This window comes from Dreissena polymorpha, chromosome 2 (genome assembly GCF_020536995.1).
Source record: "Dreissena polymorpha isolate Duluth1 chromosome 2, UMN_Dpol_1.0, whole genome shotgun sequence".
In the NCBI taxonomy this organism is placed as follows: Eukaryota; Metazoa; Mollusca; class Bivalvia; order Myida; family Dreissenidae; genus Dreissena; species Dreissena polymorpha.
This window is the reverse complement of record NC_068356.1, coordinates 128,924,781-128,937,867: the sequence shown is the minus strand read 5'-3', so window position 1 is coordinate 128,937,867 and position 13,087 is coordinate 128,924,781. Positions and strand designations below refer to the sequence as shown.

The following is a 13,087-nucleotide window of genomic DNA, read 5'->3' as shown; positions in this document are numbered from 1 at the left end:
CGAATGATAACGAGCCGTTTTGGAATGGGCCCATATGGGACACCCTTAGTGAGCGAGAAGACTGTTGAAAATATACTGATTTTGTTTTCTTCGTTAAAGCAACAACAGATACATGTTTAAAACAGATACATGTAGCTTAACGTAAATTTGAATTCATTCATCGGATATATCAAAGACCTATAGATAACATAAATTCTTATTGTAGGTATATAAAATCGAGATTTAATTAAAAAAACATAATTACCCATGTTTCTATGAAACTTTATTTTATAAAAATCGGATCATTATTGACCAAGCTACAGCCGCCTTTCATAGCGCCGTAACATTTTCGCATAACTTTGCTCGATAATCGTAGCCGTTGCTACTGACCGTAGCTATCTTATCGCTATCTTATCGCAATCGTGATACACCGGCTATCTCCGGACTACTCCGATTGATTCATGGAATAAATCGTCTGCTGATCCTCAGTGTACTTATCGGTTTCTCGACCACGTGAGCCCGCCGAGAGATAGCCCGATAAGGCGCGAAGTTTCCAATCTGTGTTTTCTATAGGTCTTTGGATATATTTATAATATATGACAACTAGTTTGCGATTCAATAAAGACATTCGTTCGGAGTTGTTTTCGAGTGTAATAGACCTTAAGGTGAAGTCATGTTTTCTGCACAACAAAGCTGATAAAAAAGGATTGATTTTTATTTAGGAAGGAATTCATGTAATATATATTAGATCTATATTCCCCTATTGTTATAAATTGTATCAGTATTTATTTTATGCTTTCCGGTGGTTTATAGAGAAATATCAGTGAATTAAAACTGATAATTTCACTGTTTCAAACAATGAAAATTATCAGTGAAAATTATCGATAATTTTCACTGTTTATGTTAAATGACGTCATTTTTTTGACGAAATGACGTCATTTTCCCAACGAAATTCTTTAGTTAAACTCTTTAACAATGTATATAAACTGTGAAATAAAGCATAAAATAAAAAGAAAATTTGTTGGGTTCGGTGGATTATCGATTTTAATTCACTCGTGATCATATAAAATGTATATTTTCACTCGTGGCTGCGCCACTCGTGAAAATATTATTTTCTATGATCACTCGTGAATTAAAATCGATAATCCACCGAATCCAACAAATATCCTCTATTTATTTTATGCTTTCCAGTGGTTTATAGAGAAATATCAGTGAATTAAAACTGATAATTTCACTGTTTCAAACAGTGAAAATTAACAGTGAAAATTATCGATAATTTTCACTGTTTACTGTGAAATGACGTCATTTTTTTGACAAAATGACGTCATTATCCCAGCGAAATTCTTTAGTTTAACTCTTAACAATGTATATAAACTGTGAAAAAAGCACAAAATAAAAAGAAAATTTGTTCGCTTCGGTGGAATATCGATTTTTATACACTCTTGATCATAGAAAAAATATATTTTCACTCGTGGCTGCGCCACTCGTGAAATCCAACAAATATCCTCTATATATTATACGGATTTTTCTTCTCGTTCTGCTTGTCGACCACTCAGATAGACACGTCGGCTCTCTGTGCAAAGGTAGCCGTGCGCTGAAGTTCTTCCAGATTGTCGTACAGCTTCCCTGGCATCGTTGTCTCCTCCGCTATAATTCATTGTAGTGGGCCGCCAACAGAAAATAAGTAGTTGCACATAATATTTTATAATTAAAACGTATATATAACAATAAACGGTCGAAGCGTGTGCATATTTGTATAGATCTAGTAAAATAAGATGTTTGTGTGCATCCCAACTCTTTATCGACGGTGGTTTTCATTATAAATCGGTAAAAATTATGATTGTTATATTAACAGGAAGTGTCGCGTAACTCGTTTATAAAATGTGGATGGGTCTTTTCAATTAAGGATTGTAATGTATTATAAATTTTAGTTGTTACTTTTAAGCTCACTTGGAGCGTTTTGGATACCTGGATGTCAGTCGACCGTTAGTAAGAGAGTTGCATGTTTTTTTTTTACCATCGCCTTCTTATTCCCATGAACCGATGTTGTCGAAACTTTAAAGTAATATCCTTGTGTGACCCCCGGTAATTTAGATTTGAAAAGGACATGATGCAAAAGTCAAAGGGGCACTTAAGCGCGCGTAGCCACGTTAATGTGTCGTATATTCGATATAGCATGTGTTATCTGTCTCTGGGGAAAGTCCCGAAACCATTCGTGGCCTCACGGTCTGATAATCTCACAGCTACCGTATTTTTTAGATTCAACTACAAAGTTGGATTAAAGCTAATGCCGACAGACTTTCGCGGAAACAGTATTATATAAAAAAGGCATTTCAAATGATATGTATTTTCATTAAAAATATTTTTTATACGACATTGTCACTTCTAAAGTGTATTCAAACACTCAAACAACAGTGACATTATATTTGTAGTAATTGGGTGACACATAAAACCACGACATATGAAGATAAAACCTTATGCATTTTTATTTTTGAGCTAAGTTGTTCGTTCTAGATTTAGTCATGTTACTTGGAATGAATATTTGGTTAAATCCGATCAGTATGCATCTGCCATTAGGCAAACTCATTTTCGCCATAGGGGCGAGTTATATTGGTATCAATAGCTCATTAAACATATGGTTACACATATTTCACTGTGAATATATGAAACAGAACGTTACACTGAGAGAAGCCGTTTATAATTACAGAATAAAGAAATGTTTTTAATATAAAGTCATACGAAATAATACTCATGGTATAAAGCTGATCGATAATTGAAACGTATCATCTTATAAACTTTAATGGTGTAGAAGTCACATTTTGCGTTCAATCTACATGAACTTTGGTATTTGGTCTTCCGATATTTGGGCTGCTTTTTTACGAGCTCAGGGATACGCTTTCACCTACGATTGTCCAATTTCTTACGCTGGTGACTTAAAGGGGCCTTTTCACGTTTGGGTAAATTGACAAAATTGAAAAAAGTTGTTTCAGATTCGCAAATTTTCGTTCAAGTAATGATAATTGTGAGGAAACAGTAATACTGAACATTTCCATGCTCTTAAATGGCCAGTATATGCATCTTTTGACGATTTAAAAACCCGAAAATAATAAAGCGTTTCAACGCGAAACGAATTAATAATTTGGAGAGTTCTGTTGTTGTCGTCATATTTTGTGAAACTACGAGGATTGGTTATATGAAGTATAAAATACACCTAACATTGTATATGGAAGGATGGCCGAGTTGTCTAAATGACTTTTTAAACCAGGACTCCAGGGGTCAATGGTTCGAGCCCTGCTGAGGGTTACCTTTTTTCTTTTTTAAAAATTTTATTCTTGATTTTTTACTGGAGATTTTTATATCCAATGTTAACATTTATCAATATCGTGGTCCGTCGGTCGTCCATCCGGCGTCGTCCGTCGGTCGTCCCTTGTCCAAACATCGGTCGTTCGTTGGTCGTCCATCAGTCGTCCCTCGGTCGTCCGTCGGTCGTCGTCCATCGGTCGGTCGTCGGTCGTCCGTTGGTCGTCCGTCGTCGTCGTTATCGTCGAAGTGGTAGTCGTAGTAGTTGTAGTAGTAGCAGTAAAAGTAGTAGCAGTAGTAGTAGTTGTAGTAGTAGTAGTAGAAGTAGTAGTAGTAGTTGTCGTAGTAGTAGTAGTAGTAGTAGTAGTAGTAGTAGTAGTAGTAGTAGTAGTAGTAGTAGTAGTAGTAGTAGTAGTAGAAGTAGTAGTAGTAGTAGTAGCAGTAGCAGTAGTAGTAGTAGTAGTAGTAGTAGTAGTAGTAGTAGTAGTAGTAGTAGTAGTAACAGCAGCAACAACAACAACAGCAGCAGTAGTAGTAGCAGTAATAGTAGTACTAATAGTAGTATGTTATGTTATATCAGAGCCTTGCCTGCTTTGACCAGCTATATATATATGCGTACAGAATATTTATACATGTTACGCAAAATTTGATTGGCTGACTAACTCGGGATCTCGAGATAGCGAAAATTCTCTCCTCTTTTGTTTAATGCACTCTGCCTTTATTTACTGCACCGCTCTTTTTTTATTTGTACTCCGCTTTTATTTAGTTTTGCACTCCTCTTTTTTCTATTTCGTGGCAACGACATAGCTAACTCGTGGCCACGAGATAGAAAAAAGAGGAGAGCAATTTAAAAAAAAGAGAAGTGAATGTCACCTCTATGCCACCGTTGTTAATTCATATTATCATGCGCCTCGTTCCCGGGGCAGGGAGGCTTCTGTTATCGATGCTTCACAGCTGGTACAAAATATTCGTTAACGAATACTCTCTCAAACGAGATAAATCATAGTTTATTCCATAGGAGTGCATTATTTTTTATGCGAACGAAAATTTGCATAGGGAATATAAATATATTTTGACTTCATACCTGCACGATGAAATGAATGAAATACAAGAATCAGATGAGCCTCCTCTTGTTCTGAACTAAGCATTATATACTATACATTCCAGATCATCGTAGTTAGTCGGAGATATATGCCTCTTTGCATAGTATAGATTGAATAATTTCATAGCTATGATGGATATGAGCAATATATAAAACGGCTTTCAACGATTTTATTCATTGTTCATTTTAGATGAAACATAAATGAGTCAATGTATACATTTTTAAAACTGAAATCAGAATAAATATCGTTATGATAGTTAAATAAAACTTTATTTCCCAATTTGATTTCCATTTTATACAACCGAAAAAGTGTTTTAGTGAACGAATTAACATTAATCCGTTACTTTGAGTCCCGCATTTTCCAGACAGTTTTACCAATTTTTTATTAGTCATGCTTATGATGTAAACGTTTGGTTTTATTATATTTTTTAGAAATGTATGTTTTATAGTGCAACCTACTTTTGTCATGTAAGATTTGTTATTATAATACTTTTAGTTTCACATTTTCCCGAATATTTGCCATTTTGATTAGTCCTTTAATCGGGAATGATTTTACTATTTTCCACTACACGCACGAGTTATTAGCCTCTTGTTAAAGCAATTCGATCATCCGTGCCCTCAAATATCAGCACTATTTCACGAATAATGAATGTGGATACATAGAAAGTGTGGGTTGTTGTGCTGCAATATTGTGATGCAGTATAACATATCATGTCAATAACATTCAGAAATGATATTATTTCGCTTTGAATTCGAATCGGTGTTGTTAAATTAATAGAATCCAATCAGACCAATACTATGATTCACTTGATACAACAATTGTTTTCAGATTTTTCATTTATTTAGTTGCGAATACATTCAATTTCTATTTTTAATTTAATAAAGAAGGGAAGGATAATTTTCTGTTCTGTTGGGCTTTGCGATGGTTCTCTTAGCCTATGAACGGGGTTAGGCAACATCCACATTTAGCAGGACAATACTTCGCCTGCTGTGGATCCGGGCAAAGGACTTCAAGTATGTGAGGTAAGAGGCAGGCCGAGCTGTCACGGCATCCATGTAATGTGATGTTTGTAAAGGAAATGACTCAGACTAAAATAATATATATTAGTAATCTCGTATTTTCCTTATTATAGATAACAAAGTTTCAAACTCTTCGATTTGAAGGGGCCTTTTCACAGATTTTGGCATTTTTTAACTTATTCATTAAATGCTTTATATCGATAAATGTAAACATTGGATCGTAAAAGCTCCAGTAAAAAATCAAGAATAAAATTAAAAAAAGGAAAAGAAGATTGCCCGGATCAGGTTTCGAACCAGTGACCCCTGGAGTCCTGCCAGAGCCCTGAAGTAAAAACGCTTTAGCCTACTGAGCTATTCCGCCGAGTATACACAGTGTAAGTATTTTATACATTATATAAGCAATCTTCGTAGTTTCACAAAATTTAACGACAAAAACAGAACTCTCCAAATTATTCAATCGTTTCGCGTTGCAACGCTTTATAATTTTTAGGTTTTAAAATCGTCAAAAGATGCATATAATGGCTATATTAGACCATGGTAAATGTTCAGTATTAATGTTTCCTCACAAATATCATAACTAAAACGAAAATTTGCGAATCTGAAACAATTTTTTTCAATTTTGTCAATTTACCAAAGCGTGAAAAGATCCCTTTAAAGGGCAGTTCTTTTTTGCAATAGTTGGTACACTTGCTTCTCCGTGACCCTGGATCCAACCTCGATCTTGGATTATGTTGGTTTGCGGTTTATATTCTTGATAGGTGAGGTTTTCTGCATCTATATTAAACCATTTAGCCATATGTTCGTCAGTCTAATAAGTTATTTAGGTAGGAGTGCTGGGTCATCACATAAGGCAGTTTATATATATTTTTTCCCAAACAATGCACACGTTACTCTAATAAGAAGTTGTTAGAAAAGAGGCAAAGTGAAAATAAGATTCAATTTAGCAGATACACATTACAGCATCTTAAAGCAAGTACACATATTCGCTATTTTATAAATCGAGGGTAGCTGTTAATCCTTAAACATATACAAATATTAAAATATATAGTATATACACTGTATTTTGAATAGACACGAATTATATGAGCATTTTCGAAGTTTTAATATGTCGTAATACTGATTGTAATATATAATAAAAGCTACACAATAACCATTTTAAAAAGGGAGGGAACGGGAGTACCAAAAACCCATATATCTGCTCCGGATCAATCCGAACTATTGAAAAAGGAGTTGACACTGTTAGTATATTTAATTCAAGACATTAAGAAGAGAATGTTACGTACTGAACTCAGAGTAATCCGATTGTTGTGGTGTCGGCGTGGGTACAGGCGACGATGTGCTAGCTGCTTCTGTGGTCGATTGGTGTGTTGTTCTGAATGTGCTTGTTTCTTTTGTGGTCGCTGGATCAGTTAGTCTGGTAGTGGGTGGCGTGGTGTGTGGAGCTGAAACAGTTTGTAACTCATTTCGGTTATGAAAGGTTGAATACGAATGTGTTTGTTAAATGCAACACAAATTAACACGACTACAAGTTTCCCATCAGGCAAAGGTAAACAGATCAATAATTTATAATAAGTGTCTGGCTTACATCTTAGGAGCCAGTTAACCTCTTTTCAAAAGTTGTTTCTGATTAATTAGTTATTTGCTGATTGGAAAAACTGACCACGACTTAGTTATACACCGATTTTAAGAACTCTTCCTCTGGTGAATTAAAATGCTTTATTATTTTATCGCTAGTTACAAATACATTACGATATTGTATGCAATTACATTGTTGAAAAATTCTTATCATCAGTTGAAACTGCGACATTTATAAAGTTTGTATCACTCATAAGTTACACCAATTTGGAATGTATTGTTTAAGTTACAATTGCTGGCATCACATGGACTACTTAGATACACATAATTGCACCCACAACTCATCAAGGCGAGTGGTTGTTAATTCTTTGATTTTCGGTTAAGGTTAAACAAATTATTGTATATGCATAAACACCGAACAGTTGAAATAGCAACATCATTATATCTGCCAACATGCCTTTTAATTAATCACAATATCAACGAGACGGATTCTTACATGCAAACATTGCTCACGTTTTTCAATTCATGCATCTTTTTTTTTTATTCAATATAAAAACATACAATATAAATATGTGCATAAGCAAGAACAAAAGTGGTATAATACAACAGTAATCATGTCAAACACATATTATACATGATATGCTAGGATATACTGTTTTTTTTTCTCTTGGTTGCATGTGGTGTATTCTGTTATTTTTAAATGTAATAATCAATCCTATAGATGAGTTGCGTAGAGTTAGGTAGAAGACAACTGGACTGGGTTATGAAAGGTTATGCGTTTCCATTTTTGTTCAAAAATATGAAGTTTATCGTTGTTGAGGGCTATTTCTTTTTCAATTTGGATCTTTAGTTTTAAATAGTTTATAAAACAGTTGAAAGTAGGTATTTGTTTTTTACATTTGAAGCTAAATATAAAATATTTCATTAATATGATAATGTGGTTCACAGTGTTATTAATTTCTGGTATTTTAAAAGTATTCACACCGAAACTGATATTTAAGAGAGAAAGTTTTAATTTTAATTGTTGTTTCTCTAGAAATGATGTTAACTGGTTCCATAGAATTTGAATATGTTTGCATTCCCAGAAAAGGTGTTCTATTGTTTCAATGTGTTCGCTGCATATATCACATAAATTTGTGTTGGATAGGTTGCACTTAAAAAGGTATTTATTTGTAGCTATGATTCTATGGACATATTTATATTGAAAATTTCTCAGTGTGCTATCTATAGTTGTTTTATATGGCATGATAAATATTTGTTTCCAATTAAATTCTTGTTCCCCAAGAAGGCTTTGCCATTTATTTTGAATCTTGGAGTTTTCTGCAGGGTGTTTAATTTGTAGTTTGTAAAATATTTTGTTTGTTTTGTTTTGTTTTGCAAGTATGTTTTCCGTGAATGATGTTTGAGTACATGGAGTGTTATTAGTATTAATTGTAGATTTAATATGTATGGGTATGCTTTTATTTAATGTGTAATTCATTAGGAAATTGCTTGAAGGTATTCCGTATATATAACATATATTCTCAAAAGAATAGAAGTCTTTTATTCTGTAATCGTACAATTGGTCGACATATTTAATGTTTTTTTCAAACCAAAGTTTATAGAAAAAAGTCTTATTGTTTGAAGTTATGTCTTTATTGTTCCATAAAATAGTTTTACTGGTGATTTGGGTTTCTAGATTATGAGTAACATTTGTCCATGCCGATAAAACATTAGATAGAAATATGTTTTCGTTTGCAATTTCATGCAAAATGGTTTTGCTGATGTTACATTCAAAAAGTAAGGAGTCACCATATTTTTTTAGGATTTTCTGGTAAAATAATTTCCATTTACTTGTATTGGTATTATCTAGATATCTTTTAACCCAGCTGCATTTGATTGCATTCAAGAATGAGTCGATATCCGTTAATTGGATACCTCCATTTTCTACAGATTGAATTAACTGAGTTCGCTTAATTTTATCAGGTTTACCGTCCCATATGAAATTAAATATTTCTGATTGTATATCTTTAATAATATCATTTGGTGGGTTTGGGAGAACTGTTAGTGTATAAATTAATTTAGGGAGTGCAAACGTTTTCAACACCGTGTTTTTTCCGATTAGTGTAAGTTTACGATGCTGCCATGATTTTAAACAATTTATAAATTTTTGTAATTTAGGCAGTATGTTTTGTTGAACTGTTTCATTTTCATTGTTTGTAAAGGTTATTCCTAACGTTGTTGCTTCATCTGATGTCCAGTGGAATTTCATTTCTTTTTTAAGTTGAATATTACTTTGTTTAAAGTTACCTACTCGTAGCACAGTGCATTTACTTTTGTTAAGTTTAAGACCCGATGCCATTCCAAAAAGGGTAAGCGATTCTATGAGATTATTGAATGAGTCAATACTGTCATTTAAAAAATAAGTTGCGTCGTCAGCAAATAGGGACTGTTTAATATCTTCGTCTGGTTCTAGCGATATTCCATTTATATGTTTATTTGATTGGATATAGTGTGATAGATACTCGATGCATATAATGAATAGTGAGGATGAGAGTGGACATCCTTGTCGTACCCCTCGTTCGATGTTAAAACTGTTTGAGAAGAAGCCATTGTTAATTATTATACTGTTAATATCGGTATAAAATAGTTTTACCCATTTAATAAGACTTTCACCGAAATTCATATTTTCTAAGCAAGAGAACATAAACGAATGGTCTAGTGAATCGAAAGCCTTTTCAAAGTCTGCAAAGAAAATGAGGCCAGAATTGTTTGGTTGGTTGAAATAATTTATGCATTCTTGTATCAGACGTACCTTTTCACGAATGTATCGTCCTTTAATAAAACCAGATTGAGATCTTGAAATGACTGATGGTAATACTTTTTTTATTCTGTTTGATATACTTTTAGTTGCAATTTTATAATCATTGTTAAGTAGACTAATCGGGCGCCAGTTTGATAAGGATTCTAGGTTTTTTCCAGGTTTTGGAATGAGTGATATTATACCTTGTTTTTGTAGCGTAGTTAGGTTTTTGTTGTTAAATGAATAGTTAAGTGAATTAATTAAATGTATTTTAATATCGTTCCAGAATATTTTATAAAATTCAACTGTGATGCCATCAGATCCTGGACTTTTGTTATTTTGCATTTCTTTAAGTGCTAATCCACATTCATATTCATTAAGTAATCCGTCGCACAGTTGTTTTTCTTCTTGATTTAAAGCATGATGTGTATTTTTAAAGAGGGTGTTATTTTCAACATGTTTTCGTTTATAGAGGGTTTCGAAAAATAAACGTTGTTCTTCTAGTATTTGAGTTCTGTTTGTTATATCTTCGCCATTAACTACTAATTTGTGTACAGTTTTTTGTTCACTTCTACGTTTTTCGATGTTTGCGAAGTATTTTGTATTTTTTTCATTGTGTTCAACATGCTGTGCACGTGCTCGTAATATAATTCCATTGAGTTGTGTATGATAAATTCCTTCTAATACTTGTTTTTTTGATGTTATTTCATTCTCAATGTCTTTGGTATCGTTTGTGTTTGTTTCATGTAATTGTTTTTCAAGTGTTTCAATGCTTTTGATGGTTTCAGTTTCAAGTTTGCGTGTTTCTTTTTGTTTAAATGATGTGTATCTAATTGTTGTGTTACGTATATTTCCTTTAATTACTTCCCATAAGGTGTTTGGGTTCGCATCTTTATTATTTTGAACTGTATTGAGTATTTCTTGTTTTATTTGCGTTTGGTATTGTGTATCTAATATGCTGTTATTGATTTTAAAGTATCCTGGGCCTCTTTCAGGCTCTATGTTGTGTATTTTAAGTTCAACTAGAGAGTGGTCAGTCATATATCCTGGTTTTATGTTTCATGTGTCAATAATGTTGCAAAGTGACTCAGATATTAAAAAGTAGTCTAATCTACAAAATATTGTTGGTTTTGTGTTTGAGTGCCAGGTGAATTTGCTTTCGTTTGGATTTATTGTACGCCAGATGTCTATCATATTGTAATTTTCAATTATGTTATTCAAAATGTTTCTATTTTTAGAATGAGCATAAAGTTTTCCTCTCTTTTTATCTAATAACAATTCATGCATCTTGCTGTGCTCCAAAACGTATACATTGATGATATCATATCATCATTTCCGAGCCCTATTTAATAATTCTGGTTCCCGTTTTCAGTAGTAAAGGTAGCTATATTCAACATCCCATATGGTATTAACGTCTTTTTAATATAAGACAGTATCTTTCTATAACATAATTTAAAGCAAGAGCAAAAATCAAGTATTTTTGAAATGATTATTATTTTTTTCACCTGTTAATGATACTCGACTTTAATGTACAATATTAACGTATGTTCAAACGCGCACTCATTCTGATATGTTTAGCTACTCTGATCAAAAGTTTGTTCAGGAGTTAGTGCATCTAATAAAGCTATTGCTTATTGAAAGTTATTGTTTGCGACTCAACATCAACAAAAAGAAACATACTGGCCGTTATGTAGTTTTACACGAAACAAAACCATTCACATTTCAGAACATTATCGTCGGTCGTTTTAAAACACGCATCAGTTGTGACTGACAAGGGATGATTCAAAATGTTCGATAAATTTGTAATAAACATTTAAATGCGGTTGCTTTGCGTTGAATTTAAGTTTGGTTCAAAACATTCATTTACAAAACAAGTTCCAATCAGGAAACTACACGCAAACTGTTGTAACAGTAACTCATCTTGGCGGATACAACAAAACGGAAACGGAAAGTGAAGTTACCAGATATCAAAATATGTTTAATTAACATTATTGTTGATTAAACAACTTCACACTGAACTGAATCGGAGTACAGGCCAGTATACTAGATTCGAGATTCAGATTAGAGTCGCAATGACCTATTAGCGATAAATAAAATCGATAGCAATTACATAGCGTTAAATATGTATTTAACAATATATAATTACTGATTTGATTAGCTATATTCACATATGACACATGCAATCATGATACATGCACATTCGTGGTGTAAGCGTATTAGAGATTGACACGTACCTTCACATACGTAGAATGGGGCATTTTTTCTATGAACGCAGGTCTTTCCACTTGAACAAGGATTTGGTACACAAGGGTCTGCAAACGACAAATTGTTTTAACAGAACAATATGTCTAGCTTTAAATAATAAATACTTTTATGTCATGTCTTACTCTGCATGACGAAGTGTAGAAATGTTATCTTGACGTAATGTGGCGTTCTTAGGAAGCTGAAATACGCGGAGCTTGAAAAAAATGTCAGCTCATAGAAATCATATCAACTCCGCATCCATGATGTCCACCTATATTGGTACCTTGATGGTTAATCTATTCACAAATAATATACATAAATAATTCTAATTTTATTTTTCTGAGCAGTATACGGTATACAATGAGTATTTATATTGCCCCTTTGAATATTTACATACCTATACATCTGTGGCCTTGAGAGGTTATGATGCAGGGCATTCCCACCAAGCAATGATCGGTACATCGCTCTGGAAATAAAATGTCACTTCTAACACAATTTTATAATTGTATTGACAAAAATCAAAGATTACTGTTGATATTTCTTAAGATAATTACTATTATTGCAGGAAACGAAGCAACTTCAGTGTCCTTAAACAGAACAGAACAGACAGTTTATTAAGACCTATATATAAGTGCATTGTCTTTAATGTATATAATTAAAATAAAGTTATGTGTCAGTATACTATAGTTGGTAACCAAATCACTATAAATCTGTATATATGTAAGTAGATTCAATGACATTTCAGAACAAATTCAATGAATTTTCTAAACAAAATAAAAACAGAGAACAATAACTTATTTGCACAGAAAAAACTTAATAATTTTAAAGGCAGTAAAAACAAACTATAACGTTTGTTTTACTTTGGTGTTTATAATAAATACCTTATCTTTAACTTATTTTCACGATAATTTAAGTTTTTATGTAACATTTTGCAACAGCAATTGACTAATTGAATCAAGAAAGATATATGTGAAGTTTATTAGCACTTATTGGAACTTCATGCATAATTGAGATCAATGTCTTGAGATAAAAGAAGTTTTTTGAGAAGGATCTACCGATTACGAATTCGTGGATTGAAATTTATT

General features: G+C 32.8%; 1 protein-coding gene across 1 annotated transcript in view; it reads right to left on the bottom strand.

Moving 5' to 3' along the window:
* Window positions 1–6,661: 6,661 nt before the first annotated feature.
* Window positions 6,662–13,087, bottom strand: part of LOC127868970 (neurogenic locus notch homolog protein 1-like) — a 17,628-nt gene continuing 11,202 nt past the window's right edge. Inside the window, exons 5-6 of the mRNA XM_052411188.1 lie at window positions 11,993–12,070; window positions 6,662–6,843 (exon numbers count right to left, since the gene is read on the bottom strand). Of these exons, the coding sequence (XP_052267148.1) occupies window positions 6,677–6,843; window positions 11,993–12,070 (245 nt within the window). The 3' untranslated portion in view covers window positions 6,662–6,676. The remainder of the gene's footprint in view (window positions 6,844–11,992; window positions 12,071–13,087) is intronic.